This window comes from Myotis nattereri (assembly GCF_964212035.1).
Source record: "Myotis nattereri genome assembly, chromosome: 1".
Taxonomy (NCBI): domain Eukaryota; kingdom Metazoa; phylum Chordata; class Mammalia; order Chiroptera; family Vespertilionidae; genus Myotis; species Myotis nattereri.
This window is the reverse complement of record NC_138075.1, coordinates 137854562-137873734: the sequence shown is the minus strand read 5'-3', so window position 1 is coordinate 137873734 and position 19173 is coordinate 137854562. Positions and strand designations below refer to the sequence as shown.

General features: G+C 37.0%; 1 protein-coding gene across 1 annotated transcript in view; it reads right to left on the bottom strand.

Moving 5' to 3' along the window:
• The window catches only part of ARMC3 (armadillo repeat containing 3), an 88803-nt gene that overhangs the window by 54892 nt on the left and 14738 nt on the right, over positions 1-19173 (bottom strand). Inside the window, exons 3-4 of the mRNA XM_081104012.1 lie at positions 13683-13800; positions 8844-8969 (exon numbers count right to left, since the gene is read on the bottom strand). Of these exons, the coding sequence (XP_080960138.1) occupies positions 8844-8969; positions 13683-13800 (244 nt within the window). The remainder of the gene's footprint in view (positions 1-8843; positions 8970-13682; positions 13801-19173) is intronic.

Here is a 19173-nt window from a genome sequence, read left to right as displayed (position 1 = left end):
GCAGATGGTTACTGGATGAATTCTTCCACATTAATTGCTGGATGTTTTTGCCTTTTTTTTTTTTTTTTTGACACCTTTTCCTGTGAAATTCAGGGATGTGGCTATTCTTCAACTTATCTGTTTCTGTTCAAAATGGCTAAATGAGGGCCAGCAAAATGATAGCCAGCTACATGTATGTGAATATGCCTGAAGTACAAAAAAATAATTGAGCTTCTGAGAAGTGTTGTGTCCCAAGGTGGAAGAAATCATTTTATAGTTGAAACTCATTTTAAAAAATACATTATCTCCACAGGCTAAGAAATAATAGATCATTCTAAGTGTTCCAGTGAACTGTGGAGATGTGCACCCTCTGGAAGAATCTATTGGTACTCTCTTCTCTTACGAGTCTGGTGTGTATGGCCAGGAATGGTTTTGGGGAAGGCTGTAACAAAGCCTCCTCTTTTACTGGGCTTCTAGATCTCCAGGTACATTCCCCATTTGGTATACAAAATAGCCTTCCACCAAGAAAGCTTCAAAGTTTCTGCTGCAACACTGACCATGAGGTCCAGAAGATTCATGCTCTGTGTGCTCTCTGCACCTCTGACTTCTCTGCGGGAAGGATCTGCTCCCCAACCCGGGGAGAGGCCACCTTGCTGCATCTGTGTGATACCAGGTCTTGTCCTGTCAGAGGATTCTCTGTGCCATGAAATCACTTTCCACCTTGAATGTAGCCCAAGTCTGTTCAACAACAGATCTCTTAAGTCCATCCACTAAACCAGTTCCTTATGGTTCAATGGACAATTCAAATTCACCGGCAGCTTTTGTAAATTGGTGGCATCATTGATCAACTTATTATTCTGCCTTTTGGCAGCAGCTTATTCAAAGAATCTTTTCTTGAGGTCAAATCTGCAAAACAAGAATAGATAAGCTTCTACTGCCATCACTTTAAACACAGCATTGATCTCTGTCCCCTTCTTTCTAAACAGGGGAAACTCTCAGATATGACAACTGAATAGAATTTCCAACTTGTGGTTTGGCTCATGAACATGTTCTAGCTAAACAGTGTGACACCTTCAAATTTAGTTGTTTCAGAACTGCCAGCACCTTATTTCCTGAAGCACATTCATGCAATCTGTTTTACTTGCATTTTTATTTACATTTTTTTTCCTTTTTATTTAATTCACTGGGTGACAATAGTTAACAAAATTATACAGGTTTCTGCCCTCACTGGTTTGGCTCAGTGGATAGAGCGTCAGCCTGCGGACTGAAGGGTCCCAGGTTCAATTCCGGTCAAGGGCATGTACCTTGGTTGCGGGCACATCTCCATTAGGGGGTGTGCAGGAGGCAGCTGATCAATGTTTCTCTCTCATTGATGTTTCTAACTATCTCTCTCCCTTCCTCTCTGTAAAAAATCAATAAAATATATTTTAAAAATTATACAGGTTTCAGGTGCACAATTCTACAACACATCACCTGAACATCTCCTCCCATGCCATTTATCTCCGCGATACCCTCCTCCATCTCTCCCACCCTCCTTCCCCCTGGCAGTCACATTGTTGTCCGTGTCCATTAGTTTTTCTTTCTTTTTTTTCCCCAATGCCTCCCCTCCCCACCCAGGCTCCCAATACCCCCCATTTCCCGACAGCTGTCAGCCTGCTCTCTATCTATGAGTCTGTCTCTATTTTGCTTGTTAGTTCATTTTGTTCATTAGATTTCACATGAGTGGAATCTTATGGTACTCATCTTTCTCTGACTGGCTTTACTTGGCATAATAGTCTCACAGTCCATCCATGTTGTCCCAAAGGGTAATATTTCCTTCTTTTTTACAGCCGAGTAGTATTCCATTGTATACATATGCCACAGCATTCTTATCCACTCATTTACTGATGGACACTTGGGCTGCTGCCAAATCTTGGCTATTGTAAATAATGCTGCAATGAACCTAGAGATGGCATACATACTTTCAAATTAGTGCTTTGGATTTCTTTGGATAAATTCTCAGAAGCAGAATCGCTGGGTCATAAGGCAGTTCCATTTTTAATTTTTTGAGATAACTCCATACTGCTTTTCCGCAGTGGCTGCACCAATCAATCTGTATTCCCACCAACAGTGCCTGAGGGGTCCCTTTTCTCCACATCCTCACCAACACTTGTTAATTTATTGATGGTAGCCATTGATGACAGGTGTGAGGTGATATCTCATTATGGTTTTAATTTGCATTTCTCTAATGACCAGGGACACTGAGCATCTTTGCATATGTCTATTGGCCATCTGTATGTCCTCTTTGGAGAAGTGTCTATTTGAGTCCTTTGCCCACTTTTTAATTGCATTGTTTGTTTTTTTGGTGTTGAGTTTTATAAGTTCTTTATGTCAGCAAATACGTTCTCCCATTCAGTGAATAGTCTTTTCATTTTGTTGATGGTTTCCTTTGCTGTGCAAAAACATTTTAGTCTGATGCAGTACCATTTGTTTATTTTTTGTTTTGTTTCCCTTGCCTTAGGAGATATATTAGAAAAAATATTGCTATGAGAAATGTCAGAGATTTTACTGCCTAAGTTTCCTTTTAGGATTTTTATGTTTTAGAGTCTAACATTTAAGTCTTTAATCCATTTTAAGTTTATTCTTGTGTATGGTGTAAAAGGTGGTCTAGTTTAACTTTTTGCATGTGTCTGTCCAATTTTCCAAAACCATATATTGAATAGATTATCATTACCCCATTTTCTGTTTTTGCCTCTTTTGTCAAAGATTAATTGACTATAAAGGTGTGGGCTTATTACTGGGCTCTCTCATTCTGTTCCATTGATTTATATATCTATTTGTATGCCAGTACCATGCTGTTTTGATTACTATAGCTTTGTAGTATAGTTTGATGTCAAGTAGTGTGATTCCCAAACTTTATTCTTTCTCAAGATTGCTGTGGCTATTCAGGGTCTTTTGTGGTTCATATAAATTTTTGGAATATTTTTTCTAATTCTGTGACATATGCCATCGGTATCTTGGTAGAAATTGTTTTGCATCTATATGTTTTGGGTAGTATGGGCATTTTAATCCATGAACATGGTATGTGCTCCCACTTATTTGTATCTTCTTCAATTTCTTCAGTGTCTTAAAATTTTCTGAGTACAGGTCTTTTACATCATTGATTAAATGTATTCCTAGGTATTTTATTCCTTTTGAAGAAATTGTGAATGGGATAGTTTTCTTAGTTTCCCTTTCTGATAGTTCATTATTGGCATATAAAAATGCAACTGATTTCTGGATATTTTGTATCTTGCTACTTTACCAAATTTATTTATCAGTTCTAGTGGTTTTTTGGTAGAATCTTTAGGGTTCTCTATATATAGTATTATGTCATCTGCAAATAATGACAGTTTTACTTCTTCCTTTCCAATTTGGATGGTTTTCATTTCTTCTTGTTGTCTGAGTGCTGTGGCTAGGACTTCCATCACTATACTAATAAAAGGGTAATATGCTAATTAGACCCATGTCTTCCAGACAACCTTCTGGACATCCTTCCTGACAAAGCTGGGCCTGGGAGAAGCCACTCATGGCCCCGGGTGCCTGGGGTTGGACTGGTAGTCAGACATCCCCTGAGAGGTCCCAGATTGGAGAGGGTGCAGGATGGGCTGAGGTACACCCACCCCCCATGCACGAATTTCGTGCACCAGGCCTCGGATGTTTAATAAGAGTGCTGAATGCGGACATCTCTGTCTTGTTCCTATCTTTAGGGAAACATTTCTAGTTTTTGCCCATTGAGTACAGTAAACCCTCAAATTTGCAGACCTCAATGTACTGGATTTTGAGTTTAATGGATTAAATTTCCAGTCCATATGTCATATGTGAAAAATAACACCCTGTTATGTTAATCTTAAAATGCTTTTAACCAAAATTTGCTTATAATTAACAGGTTATTTTTTTGTTATTAATTCACTCTTACTTTTAACAAATTATAGCGAATAGGCCATATGTTGGAAAAAACACTGTAGTAATTTTGCCAACATAAATATTACTAGTACACATCTACAACTACAGGCCACATATTTAAATCCAAGAGTCACCACTCATAACCAATGTTTAGGGAATGATCAGCACGTGGTCACACAGCATCACACGTGGTAATTGGGTTCTGATGTTGTGTGGCATGATCTTCTGCAGCAATTTTAATGCCTGCTGGCCGGTGTTCCTACGTATGCTGAGATGTGCCCCAACCATGTGCATCTGTTTACTCCAGTGACTGATAAATACACACATTTACTAGCCCTACTCAGTATTAATTTAAAAGTATTGTAATACATATAGAAAACTTTTCTGTGAAATTGAGCTTTTCATACATACTTAATTTTAATTATAAAAGTGTGTGTGTACATAAGTAAAAACAGATAACCTAATTTGTCACATTTTTAACATGCGCATTCCCGAAAAACCTACTTTATTATATAATGGACTTTGGGCTTTAACGGGCTCCCTCTTGCCCAAATTAGTCTGTTATACTGAGGTTTTATTGTATGATGTTGGCTGTGGATTTGTGATATATGTATGGCCCTTGCTACATTGAGGTATGTGTTCCTCTATTCCCTGCTGAGAATTTTTATCATAAATGGGTGCTGGATGTTATCAGATGCTTTTCTGCTTCTATTGATATGATCATGTACTTTTTATCCTTCATTTCACTTCTGTAGTATCATGTTTATTGATTTGTGAATATTATACAATAAATCCCACTTGGTCATGGTACATGATCTTTTTAATATATTGCTGGATTTGGTTTGCTAATATTTTGTTAAGGATTTTTTAAATTGATTTTGGAGAGAGAGGAAGGGAGAAGGATAGAAAGATAGAAACATTGATGAGAGAGAAACATCGATCATTGATCGCCTGCCTCCTGCATGCCCCTCTCTGGGGATCGATCCGGCGACCTGGGCATGTGTGTGGGCTTGGGTACAGCAGCCCAGCGCCAGCCCGAATGCAGCTGGGCACAGAGCCTAAGCTAGCAGAATCGGGACAGGGACTGAGTGGGACTAAGCTTTGGCATGGACTGAACTGAGGCACAGAATTTCTGGACCCTGGCCCTTCTCCCACTGCGGGATGGATGGAGATGAGATACCAGGAACCTGGGGACAGTCTTTTATTTCTACTCCAATTAAAGACCGCAGTCCATCTCATTCTCAGGCACAGGCCACCGAAGTGCTTTTCTCATGACCCTGTGGAAGAGATCTACTGGCACCAGCAGCACTACCAGGCCCAGTGTGGCTTCTTCTGTAAATTCTTGGTTATCAGGCTAGGCTTCAGTTGGTTATTCAGAGTGACTGTCATATAATTCAGTTGTAATTCCATTTTGGTCCTGGGAGGGGGTGAGTATAGCTTCCATCTACTCTGCTGCCATCTTGGATTTCCCTATAATTTGTTGGTTGCATAATATTGGCCATCTGATTTATCCTTGACCTTGTATACTCTTACATCAACCTTTTCCTAAGATGGCAAGCTCTTCAGATTGCCTTAAGTGGTACAAAGTCTAGACTTCGAAAGCTACTTCTCACAGGGATCTTGATGAAATCTCCCTTTAACTGACTTCATTAAATGAGTCTCTGTTATAAGACCTCATCAAACTAAATACAAACTTTCAATTAAAAGAAGACAAAAGCTCCGTTTTGATAAAAAAAAAATATGTTTAACAAAGTAATTTAAGTGCCTGTCTCAAATGACTCAGGCTTAGTATAGGCACATAGCTCAACCACTCTAAGGAAAAGAAAAAAGAAGCTGAAACCGGTTTGGCTCAGTGGGTAGAGCGTCGGCCTGCGGACTGAAAGGTCCCAGGTTCGATTCCGGTCAAGGGCATGTACCTGGGTTGCGGGCACATCACCAGTAGGAGATGTGCAGGAGGCAGCTGATCGATGTTTCTCTCCCATCGATGTTTCTAACTATCTCTCTCTCTCCCTTCCACTCTGTAAAATATATTTTTTTAAAAAAAGAAAAAGAAACAGGAATTTGTTTCAACTGCCAAAGGGAAAGATGGCTCTCATAACAATCCTTTAAGCACCTGGAATTCTGCTGGAACTTCTGTTGGTTCATCCACTGTGAACATAGTTATTTTACTGAGTGCATGAAAAACATATGAAGAGACAAATTTCTGAAGAAGCAGCCATTTTTTTAAGACTTCCCAAGGATGATAAATTAACTGTGTATTTATAGATTATTCTGAAAACATGACTTTCATTGAGATCAAATGACCTCTGCCAAAACCGGTTTGGCTCAGTGGATAGAGCGTCGGCCTGCGGACTGAAGGGTCCCAGGTTCGATTCCGGTCGGGGGCATGTACCTGGGTTGCGGGCATATCCCCAGTAGGAGATGTGCAGGAGGCAGCTGATCGATGTTTCTCTCTCATCGATGTTTCTAACTCTCTATCTCTCTCCCTTCCTCTCTGTAAAAAATCAATAAAATATATTTTAAAAAAAATGACCGCTTATTTTTTGTTCTAAGTTTTCCATGGGCATGTGTGAAAAATGAAACAATCGCTGTTAATGGTTTTGCTCTCTTAACAAAAAAGGAAATTCACACGCATTTGAGGATGCCATGTGTTTTTTCCATGTCCACAGATAGATCAAACAGAAAATCAGTTCTGTTAACCCCCCAAATGGTTTGTGTGTGTTGTTTTTTCACCCAATTCATAGAATCCAGGGAAAGCTCTTAGAAGTTCATTCAGCATACCTGAGACTCCAGCACTCAATGGAGACCTTGAAGGCAGTAAAGTTCTCTCCAATGTTAAGCTTGGCGGTTGCCGACTGCACTGGCCCTAGCACTGGTCCCTGTCCAGCAACAAGCTTAGTACAGGATATGGCTTGGCAGGTCTAAGAGGGTTAATTCATTTAGTGCCTGAATGTAACAATAATCCTTAATATTTTCAGGTCACAGATTCCTTTAGAAACTCATGAAATTCCTCTTATAAATCTGCTCAGAAAAAGTTTGCAACCAATTTGGTGGGCTTCCCAGATTATAAACTTCTCATATATTGGAACATGAGGATACAAAATAAAGTGAATAGAAATTAAGAACTAAGTAAGCAGGAAAAAGTCATAGAGAACTAGACTTTAAACTAGAAAATATAAGTATAAACAAGAAATAATAATTCTCCTTTCCAAATGAGATGCATTCTCCCCCAATATCATTTAGAAGGAGAACCTGACTTAGCATTCACACTAATGTTAAGGGTCATAAAAGATTTGGTGAATAGAAAGTCTGCTAAACTATGAGTCAGAGGGTAAAGTTCCAATTCTAGAACTAATCTTAGTTCTGTTAATAGCCACCTGCATGACTTTGGGCCAGGAACCTAATCCTTTAGGGATAATTCTTATTTTTAAAATGAGGAGTTGTACAAGAGGTGTTACAAAGCACCTTTGGTTCTCAAATTCTGTGGTGTGTAAACAGAATAAAAACAAAAGAAAAATTTTAGTTTTCCTTTTTTTTTTTGGCTATAAATACATTCAACACAGCACATTCAATATAGCAACCCTTGAGATAAATGTATGAAGTCCCCGCAATATAAATGATTACTACTTTATTTAACTTCTCTGTGCCTCAGCTGCCTCAGCTGTAAAGGAAAAAATAATAACACCAACCTCGTTAGTGATTTAATAACATAAACAGCACATACAATAATGCCTGTAAGTTCTACGTTAAGTGTTGACTAATGTTATCATAATCCAAGTTGGTGAAACACCTACTCCCTCACGACTGTCCTCATCCTGCTGTCATCCCCAGAAATACTCTCAGAGCCCCAGCACAGCCACCATTTGGAACTCCTGCAAGTGCTGCCAGAATCCCCTCCACTAAAACTCCCAATGGAATCCGGCTTCTTCTCCACACAGGTGCTGCTGGTGTAGTCTCCGCAGCTGAGGTGGTAAAGACACGGATGCCAGACAAAGCTTTCTTCCCCAGTCCCGCCCCAGCCTCCACTCATAACTGTCTCTGAAGACACTAAGGCCACGGTCCTGCTGGACACCACAGAATGAGGAGACCCCTGCCTCCCACAGGGTCCAGGGAAAGTGAGGGAGAGGGGGCAGGACGTTGGGGGAAAGTATGATACAGTGAGAGAGTCTGATAGTTTTAGCCAAGTACTATGATAGAGACATGTTCATTCCTAGCAGCCTGAGGTTCATGTTAGAATTCAGTCTCCACCAAGAATATAATTTTTTATTACAAATTACAACGCTTTTGTTGGCTAACTCAGAAACCTACCATTATAGCATGAAAATGACTTACAAATGAGAACCTATCCTGTTCATTAGTCAGGGACTGCCTTTATTTGCATGATTTGGGTCAAACTGATATTCCAATAAACATAACAGCATATTTTAACTAATATTATTGCTCCATCCTATTACGTATATGAAAATATTCAAACAAATAATAGATCTGATGTAAATGCATGTCTGAATTTATTTTTGGCAAAATATAGTTTGTGGCTTCCAAGAATAAATGTATCAAAACTCTTTACCCTGAGTTTCCTTCACTATGAAATACATATGAAGAGTAACTTACATATAGGCAAACAAATTACATTATACGAACTCAAGAAAAAAAACTAAATTTAAAAATTTTAAAAGACAATGATTTAAATTGTCAATTTTAAAAGACAATGATTGCTCTCCTAACTAGTAAGTCTGGGACACCACCAACTTGGAGAGCATTTGCACATATTTTTATATTTTAAAAATGTCCCTTAAAATATGAAATCATACATTTGATACATCATACTTAACTTTTTCGGTTAACATTAAAGTTAGTTTAAATAAAATTAAAATAAATCCCTTAACATTAAATTTACAAGGCATTTATGAGATTACTTATTTTAAAAAGTCTCTACTTACTATTAGAAGCCATGATTCCAAATATCATAGTGGCATTTCTTCTTACAATTTTGTCTTCATGGGTGAGCAGTTTAGTTAAAGGTTCCACTGCTCCCAGTTCAAGGAGGGTTGTTTTATTTTCCTCACCTGACATTACAGGTAAAATAAAATAATGCATGGCTACCATCAATTTCACCAAAACTTCTTTGTGTTATTCCAATTCCTTATTTGCCATCTGCCTTCCCCGTTCCTCTGCCTCCAGGTGTCTTTCTGCCGACTCAGCTTTAGAGCACAGGTATCCTGGGGGTCTGCTGCTCTCCCTTCCCCCATGTTTACGAAGCTGGCTTCCTCTTGCCATTCCGTTCTCAGCTCGCCCTGCGCCTCCTGAGAGGTCTCCTTCCACTATCTGTCTGATGTTACCACCTCCAAGACTTCCTTCTCTCTCTCTCTCCTGCTTTATTCTTTTCATGCCACTCACTGGCCTCTCTGCAATGTTTGCCTACTCCACTATAACTTAACTTTCCACGAGGACAGATAACCTTTCTGTTCTATTCCCTCATATCCTCACGCAGTGCCTAGCACAGTGCCAGTCATGTGATGACATAATTAATTGAATAATTGCTTAGTTAGTTATAAAATTAATTAACATTCACAGGAGTATATTATTTATTTTCTGTTGCATGATGGTCTCGAGTTCTTTGTGCTATTGATTTTTAATTTAATTCTATTGTGGCATGGCATATTTTTTATCATTAGAACTCTTTTTAATCGATTAAGGCTTGTTTATGGCCCAGAATATGGTCTATTTGAAAAATGTTCTCTATGCACTTGAGAAGAATGTATATCCTGCTATTTTTGGAGTGCTCTATAACTATCAATTAGGTTAAATTAATTAATGTTGCTGGTTCAATCTTTTAGTCTTTTAATGATTTACTATTTACTCGTTTGTTTGTTTTTCATTAACTGGGGGGTGGGCATCAAAATCCCAGCTACAATTGTGACTATCTATTTCTCCTTAAATTTCTAGTTCCATGTATTTTAAAGATGTGACATTAAATAATGACTGTTTAGGATTTTTCATAGCCTCTTGATTAATTGATTCCTTTATCATTATAAAATGACTTTCTTTACCTCTATACTATCCTTTCTGTCTACTTTTTAAAAAATATATATTTTATTGATTTTTTACAGAGAGGAAGGGAAAGGAATAGAGAGTTAGAAACATCAATGAGAGAAACATTGATCAGCTGCTTCCTGCTCATTCCCTACTGGGATGTTCCCGCAACCAAGGTACATGCCCTTGACCGGAATCGAACCTGGGACCCTTTAGTCCGCAGATCGATGCTCAATCCACTGAGTCAAACTAGCTAGGGCCTTTCTGTCTACTTTTATGATAGTAATAAAGCTACTCCATCTTCCTTTTGTTTGGTGTTATCATAGGATTTTTTTCATCCTTTTACTTTCAAATAATTTGTGTTATTATATTCTAAGTGCAGTACTTGATGGTGGCATGTAGTTTGGTCCTGCTTTTTATCCAAGATAACACTCTCTCCCTATTCACTGAAGTACTTAGACCATTTTACATTTAATTTCATTTCTGATAGAGTTCATCTTGTCTTTTGTTTTTATATGCCCCATTATTCTTTGTTTTCTTTTTCCCTTCTTTGTATAAACTGAATATTTCTTATGATTCCATTTCATTTCCTTCATTAGCTTATTTCATATATTTTTGTTCTGTTATTTTACTGTTTGTATTAGCATTTGTAGTATACATCCTATGACAGTCTACTTTCAAGTGATAATCCAAGAACCTTATCATAGTATACTTCCATTTTCCCATTTCTACCTTGGTGCTGTTGTTGTCATATATCTTATTCATATGTTTCAGACCAGAATATATGACTATTATTTTCGTTTAAAATAACCAAGTTGCTTTTTAAGTGATTTCAATAATAAGAAAAATATCTTAAATGTTACTATTTCTAGTACTCTACTTTTATTCTTTGTGTAGATCCATATTTTTATGTGGTATCATTTTGCTTTTGTCTAAACTACCTACCTACTGAACCATAGTTAGCCGTGTGGGTCTGCCCTCAATGAACTGCTTTTACGATTTTTCTCTTTATCACTGACTTCAAGCAATTTGATTATAATGTAAGCTGGTGTCGTTTTCTTCCTAGTCATTGTGATTGGTTTTTTATTCCTAATCACAGTTGACATACCTTATTATATTATTTTCAGGTGTACACCCCAGTGATTGAGTTTTGGTGAGCTTCTTGGATCAGTGGGTTTGGAGTTTTCATCAAATTGGGGGTATTTCTGACTATCATTTCTTCAATTTTTTTTTCTGTCCTTTTCCTCTTTTAGAGATTCTAGTCACACATATATTGGTTTACTTTCAATTCACATATTGATTTATATCCTCATTATGAGTTATATTTTCCTGCTTCTTTTTCATGCCTGGTAATTTTTTATTGGATGCCAGACATTGTGCATTTTACCTACTTGGGTAATGGATATTTTTGTATTCTAGAAATTTGTTCTGGGACACAGTTATCTGGAAACAATTTGAACCCTTTAGATCTTTCAGAACAGTGCTCAATCTAGGGTTAATTATTTCTAACTACCAAGACTCTGTATTCTGCACAATGGTTCGTGCATCCTGAGGTTTTTGTTCTGGCCGTGAGGACAAGCACTATTTCTGGCCCTGTGTGAGCACCGGGCACTGTTGCCACTAATCCTGAGGGATTCTTTGTCTGACTTCAAGTAGTTCTCTCACATGTACATGCTGATCAGTACTCAGCTCAGTACCTGACTGGGCTGCTTTAAAGATCTCCAGAGTTCTCTCTCGGTTAACTCTATGCTGAAAACTCTTGCTGCCTTTGTCCCCTGGACTCTCAGGTCTGTCTTCTCAATTCAGAGAGTCCAATAGGCTCTGCACAGGCTACCCCTTCTTGTCCTGTACTTTGGAAACTCTGAAATCAGTAAGCTCAGGCAGTCATAGAACTTGTTTCCTTTGTTTTCTGTCTCTCACTGTCCTTCGTTGCCTAATAGTCAATGTTTTGCCAACTGCTACTTTATATATTTTGTCTACTTTATTGGTTGTTTTGGTTAGAGTGTAAATCTGGCCCCTTACTCCATCTTGGTCAGAAGGCAAAGTCCCATCATTTATCTTAAAAACTATTTCAGAAAATACTGCTAGTATAAAACACCAGAGTTACAATAACTTCTATATTGATTAAACATAAAATACATGCCTACCTATTTATTTATCTCATGTCATATCAAAGATGATATATAATTAGGTACATAGGACAGCCAGGTGACTTATGATGGCTGAAATGGGACTTATGCTACCATAGATGCATAATCCAATGTCTCCATGAAATTGACCCAGTATTCTATATAATCTGTTCATAAACTATACCTTCCAGAACCACTCTGGATTTTGTCTGGATTCTCAATGATGACAAGAGTGACATAACGAGACGAGTATTTTACCATTTGCTAAATGAATATTTTTTTGTTCTATCATACAAGTCCTCAACCAATGTTTAATCATTTCTTTAAAATCAGACTGTTCCTTAGTTTAACAGATCTTGTTAGATATACACTAAACTCTTCAAATAGTCACAATTAAAATATTATACAGTATAATAAAAATCTAATCTCATCACCATTGGAATGAGTTAAAGTATAATCATCTTTTATGTTTATAAATCCTCAATGAATAAATATCTCAATAGAATTATATTTGAAATATTTACAATGTTTTAATAAACTTTATTTTTTACAACAGTTTTACTTTCACAGAAAAATTGCAAAGATAATACAGTGAGTTCCCACATATCCCACACCAAGTTTCCTCTGTTATTAATATTTTACACTAATTTTGGTATATTTAATACAATTTGAGCCATTATTGGTGTTCTTATTATTAACTAAAAGCAATAGTTTGTTCAGATTTCCTTAGTTTTAGCCTAATATTCTTTCTCTGTTCCAGGATCTTATCTAGGATTCCCCCATGAGATTTCTTACCACATACCCTTGGCTATGAGAGTTACCCAGGATTTCTGGCTACATATTTGTAGAATGTCTCTGAGTGGGAATTTTATTCTTTTTAAATAATAATTATACTGAGGTTATAGGTTTTGGGGTTAAATAACACAGAAGTAAAGTGCCATTTTCATTACATTCTGTCAAGGGCACTTGACTTACTGACAAGATTATTAACATGACTTATCACTGTTGATGTTGATTTTGATCATCTGGCTAAAGTAGTTTTGTCAGGTTTCTAACTATAAACTTATTATTTGTTGCCTATTTCCTTACTGTACTCTTTGGGAAGAAGTCACTAGGCACAGCCCACACCTAAAGAAGTTATATTTTGCCTCTTTGAGGGCATAGTATCTACATAAGTTATTCAGAATTCTTCCACTTGGGAGATTTATCTTTCCTCTTCCATTTATAAACTTACTCAATCATTTATGTATTGCAGTATACTCATGGATATTTATGTTCTACTTTGGGTTATAATCCAATACTACTTTATTTTGTTGCTCAAATTGTTCGGCTTTGACCACTGGGAGCTCTTTCAGCTCCTGTGTCATTTACAATTTTTTAAACAATAAAGTCTTCAAAATGACTCTTCTACCCAGTGAAAAACATTACTCCTTAAGATTAAGTTAGGCACTTAGGGAGATACACTATTTTCAGGTAATGCGATAAATATCTGGTTGTCTGAAAGAATTCATCTGACAGGAAGTAAGTTGAAGACTGGGGAGAAAAGTGCCCCTTATGTAGTAAATATTTTAAGCATCTAATGACATAGAAAGACAAAGTAAAAAAAAAAATTCAAACCTTTTAAAGCAAATTTATAAATGGCTTCACATGCTTTGGCCAAAATTTCTTCTTCTGGAGAATTAAGCATTAGCACCACAGTTGCTACTTTTTTGCTTTCAATTGTTAATGGATCAAACTGAAATGCAGAGAAAGAAATATCAGGTTCACATTTGAGCTTTGAAGAGCACATAAAAAATGAATGGTGTCTTGAGACTTAAATAGAACACAATCTTACAAAAAGGATGTGGTCACTGCTCAGGAAATGCACTGTAACATTTTTACTTAAAAAGCGTCACTAACACAGAGACAGCTACCCACACTGACAGCTTTGGAATACCTGGTGTATGGTGGAAAAGCAAAGCATTTTGGAATCTGGAAGACTTAGTCTCTCAATTTAGCTATGTGGAATCAAAAAAGTTCTTAAGCCACTAAAATTTCAGTTTCCCTTTCTATGTAAAGGGCAAAATAATTAAGGAGAGAATTAGATCATCTATATACTGCACTGAGCACATTAGCACATAATAGATGCTCATTAAATAGCATATGATAGTATAATTCTTAATCAATACACAAGAATCCTTGAGTACCTGTATATATTAGATGCCCTGACAGTCTCAATAATCTGTACCTGCTTTCCATACTGCACTCTTTCTGGGAAAGCAGCTATTATAATGGAAAACCAGTAGAAAACAAGGTATAAAAAATATAAACTTGGAAAAAGTCTGGGATAGAGGAAATGGTAATATAGAATAAAGAAAAAGTATACGACTGTAAGAAGACCTATATCTTGCTGTGATCTTGAGAGTCATGAGAATTCATGTGCAGCTGAAATGAACAATAACAAACTCATGACACCTATGGACTTCCTTTATCAAGGAGAAAATAAATTATTACACAATTTCTATTCATTTCCAGAGACTGGTGGAGGAGGGAGTTCTGCTTATGTTAAAAAAAAAAAAATAGCCCTAGTTGGTTTGGCTCAGTGGATAGAGTGTCAGCCTGCAGACTGAAAAGTTCCAGGTTTGATTCCAGTCAAGGGCACAAGCCCAGGTTGTGGGCTCGATCCCCAGTAGGGGTCATGCAGGAGGCAGCCAACCAATGATTCTCTTATCATTGATGTTTCTATCTCTCTCTCCCTCTTCTTTCCTCTCTGAAATCAATAAAAATATATTTTGAAAAATAAGAATTTCAAAGCTTTAGCTGATTCTTACTGGCTAGCTTATTGTATTTTAGGATAACAAAAATCGATGTTCAGTTATAGGTAGAGGATGGAGAGATAGATTAGTATGAATAAGGAAACAATTGTGTGAGGACATTGCTAGGATAAGAATTCTCCTTGGAGGGGGAATGGCTATTGTATTTTAGGGCAGCATTATCTAACATCCAAATTAAGCTTTCATTTGTGTATGTCTGACATTATACTAGAACAGGGGTGTGCAACCCCTGGCACGCGTGCCAAACATGGCATGCCAGTAACTTTTGCTGGCACGTGAAACCCTCTCTTATAATCTTCCATTTACAATTTTTGTGAACATTTGAATGACTTAAATGTTAAATTACAAGGAACTGACAAGACACTTGATGTTATGTTTGGATACATAAACGCTTTTGAAAAGAAGCTGGAAGTCTTTAAGAGGGATGTGGATGGTGAGAGATTTAGATATTTCCCAAACCTTAAGAGGCACATCAAAGACCTCCCAAAAGATGACAGAACAGACTGTCAAAGCCTTCAAAAGCTGTTTTTAAACATCATCGAGTCAACTATTGAGCAGTTCTTCTCAAGATTTGTGAAATTCAGAGAACTGGAAGAGACAGCAAAATTCATGAGGTTTCCAGACAGCATGAAACTGGAGGAACTAAACTTACAAATGTTTTCATGGATAGACATGGCTGACTTTGAAATGCAGTTGATTGAATTTCAGAGTAGCTCAATTTGGAAGCAGAAATTTATTGACCTTAGAGTTGACTTGGAAAACATTAAAAAAAAGTGATTAGGGACAGTACCAGAGAGAAGTGTTGAAAACGAACTATTGAGGACTTGGAATGCCATTCCAGAAAATTTTTTCTGTTTAAAAAAACTTTGCAACAGCGTTACTCTCCTTGTTTTCATCCACATACACTTGTGAATCTTTGTTCTCAGTGATGAATTTTGTTATGTCTTGTAATAGGAGTAGCCTGACGGATGAAAGTAGTAGCTCGTGCATATCTCTGAAGGTCACGAAATATAAACCTGATGTAAAATCTCTGTCATCAGCGATGCAGCAGCAAAGGTCCCACTGATAATATCAAACGGAGTCATAAAGTTTTCTGTCGGACTATCAGTGTACATGTATACATTAAAAAATGTATTTTTCATCATCATATACTGTGTTTTTGTCGCTTGGATGAATTTTATTATTTCTTCAAGGTTCTTCACATACATACACCTTAAGAGATATCAAGTAGGCCTAACATGTTCTCAAAAAATTAGGGTTGGCACGCAGAAGAATTTTGAGTCAGAGATTTTGCTGGTTTTGGTACGTACTCACAAAAAGGTTGCCCACCCCTGTACTAGAAGCTGTAAGAGTTATAAAAGTCATGTTGTTCATTCTCAAGCCTTTTAGACTCTTTTTGGAGAGACAAATCTTCAGTAAAAGTTGGCCATATACTCCAGGCTTGTAACACTTGCAGGTGTCCAGTGGCATGACCAGTGAGGATAAAATGGCCTCTAGCAGAGCCTACAGCAATGGCTTGGCTGCAGGCTGCAACCCTGATCAGGGGATCATGAGGACCTGCAAACCCGCAAGGTTTTTCAAGGGAGGATATCTGTAAGTATTTGGGGATTGAAGCTTGAGAACTATTTTATTTAGGTATTAAAGGCTAGCCCCAGAATGCCAGGAGGCTTGGGGTCTCTGGGTTACAAATGTGGTTTAGTGACCACCTCTTTTTTAATCTGAAAAAATGAGGGAATTGGATTATATCTCTTAGATCTCATCCAGATATAAAATCCTAGGATTCTAGGAAGTACAAAAACATGTGGCAGAGATAATAAATGTTGTGATGAGGAAGGGGAAATTATTATGAATTGGGGTAAATGGAGAAAGATCCATGGAGGTGGTAGAATTTAGATATAATTTGAAGAATGGATAAAATGGAGTAGGATGAGATAAGGAGGAAGGATATTTAAAAGGGGAAAACAATACTAGGAAGGTTTAAAATAGGAATGAATATTGTATTTGTAGTGATAGAACAGGAGCTTGACTAAATAGAAAATACATAATAGAAAGCAGAAATAACACTGAATAATAAAGATGATGTATCAGCAAATGAGCTAGCTAGACCCTCCCTTCAACCAACTTTATATTGAGACTAAGCAACAATGTTCAGAAGGAAAAAGATTATAACACTAGAAATTTAAACCTGGCTAAGTGATCATTCATACATGAAAAAGACATGTTCAAGCATTCACAGACTCAACAAGTATATCAAAAACTCCAGCCAGAACTGGGGAGGACAAAATATAAAAATATTAGTGTTGAACTGAGACAATAAAATAAGTAGTTTAACTCAATGATACTGATGCTGTGAATCATAATGTAATTTTAAAGAAAGGGTTCCTGAAGTAATAATGACACATTATAAGAAAGGGAAAAAAAGCTAGATTCTAGGTTTTTTTCAACAAAACTCAGGTAAAGGAAATTTTTGGTAAAGGGAACAGGACTGTTGTCTATTATTGCTCATTCTTTACATTGAAAAAATACAGGTTTAGATATGTGTCAGGTTTAGATATGTGTACTTTTAAAAAATATAGTTTTATTGATTTCAGAGAGAAAAGGACAGGGAGAGAGAGGAACATCAATGATGAGAGAGAATCATTGATAGGCTGCCTCCTGCACATTCCCTAATGGGAATCAAGCCAGCAACCTAGGCATGTGCATGACTGGGAATCAAACTGTGACCTTCTGATTTATAGGTCAAGGCTCAACCACTGAGCCACACCGGCCAGGCTAGACATATGTATTTAAATGCTACAGATGAGTAGTAGGAGTTCCACAAAAAGAAAGGTTAACAAAGGAAAGTTGCTCAATTCAGAAAAAGAAGATACAAAAAAATACAGCATAAAAACATAGCAAAGAAATACCAAAAATGTAATGTAAAATGATAGAAATAAAATAAATCAATAATCTAAATAATCATCCCTATGGCAAATAAACCTTATAAAATAGTAAGATTGGGTTAAAAAGCAAACTCGACTCTGTTTTTTGTGTACTGACAGATATTTCTTTCACTTGATCTTTCAGAATACAATACCTCTCTGACCAAGTTACAAAACATTCCTATCCTGAATATTTCCTCAAACTCCTTCCCCAAAACCCTCCCAGAAAGATAACCATTGTTCCTACTTTCAAAGTCATAACTTAGTTTTTCCTGTTCTTGAACTTCATATAAATGGCATTCTTTCACATCTACCTTCTTTAGCTCAGCACAGTGTCCCTCAGATTCATTCACATTTCGTATAATTGAGTCATAGTTTTATGGCTATTTGGTATTCCATTGTATGGATATACCAGTTTGGCTTCTTTTATTTCAGATTGAGGCTATCATAAATAAAGCTGCAATGAATATTCTTGTTCATGCATTTTTGTGCATATATGCCTTCATTTCCCCGGGTATATTCTGAGGAATAAAATTGATGAGTCACAAGGTAGATATATATATTTACCTTTCACAGGTACTATTGAACAGATTTCTAAAGTGGTTTTATCAGTTTACATTCCCAACATTTATTAATAAGAGTTCCATATCTTTACCAACACTTGGTATTATCAGTCTTGTTAATTTGCCTGTCCACACACACCTCTTCTGATATTTTTAAATCCATCTGCTTTTTATTTAATTAAAAAAAATTATTAATGCTGACATTATTGCAGGAGTCTCCCTCCCCACCTTTGCCCTCCTCTCCCCTCCCCCCTTTCCCCGTCCTTGGCCTTTACCAAATTATTGTCCGTGTCCATGGGGTATACACATATGTTCTTTAGCTATTTCCTTCCCCATCTTTATCCAGCCACCCACCACCCCTCTCCCCTTGGGCACCAGACAGTCTGTTCCATGTATTCATGCTTCTGGTTCCATTTTGTTCATGAGTTTTTTTGCTCATTAGATTCCACATATTAGTGAAGTAATATGATATTTATCTTTCTCTGACTGGCTGACTGGCTTATTTCACTTAGCATAATACTCTCCAGGTCCTGCATGCTGTCTCAAACAGTAAGGCTTCCTTTTTTTTTTACGGCTGCATAGTATTGCATGGTGTAGATGTACCACAGCTTTTTTACCCACTCATTTACTGATGAGCACTTGGGCTGTTTCCAGATCTTAGCTATTGTAAATAACACTGCTATGAACATAGAGGTGTGTACATTCTTTCTGATTGGTGTTTCAGGATCTTAGGATATATTCCTAGAAGTGGGATCGATGGGTCAAAAGGCAGTTGCATTTTTAATTTTTTGAGGAAACTCCATACTGTTTT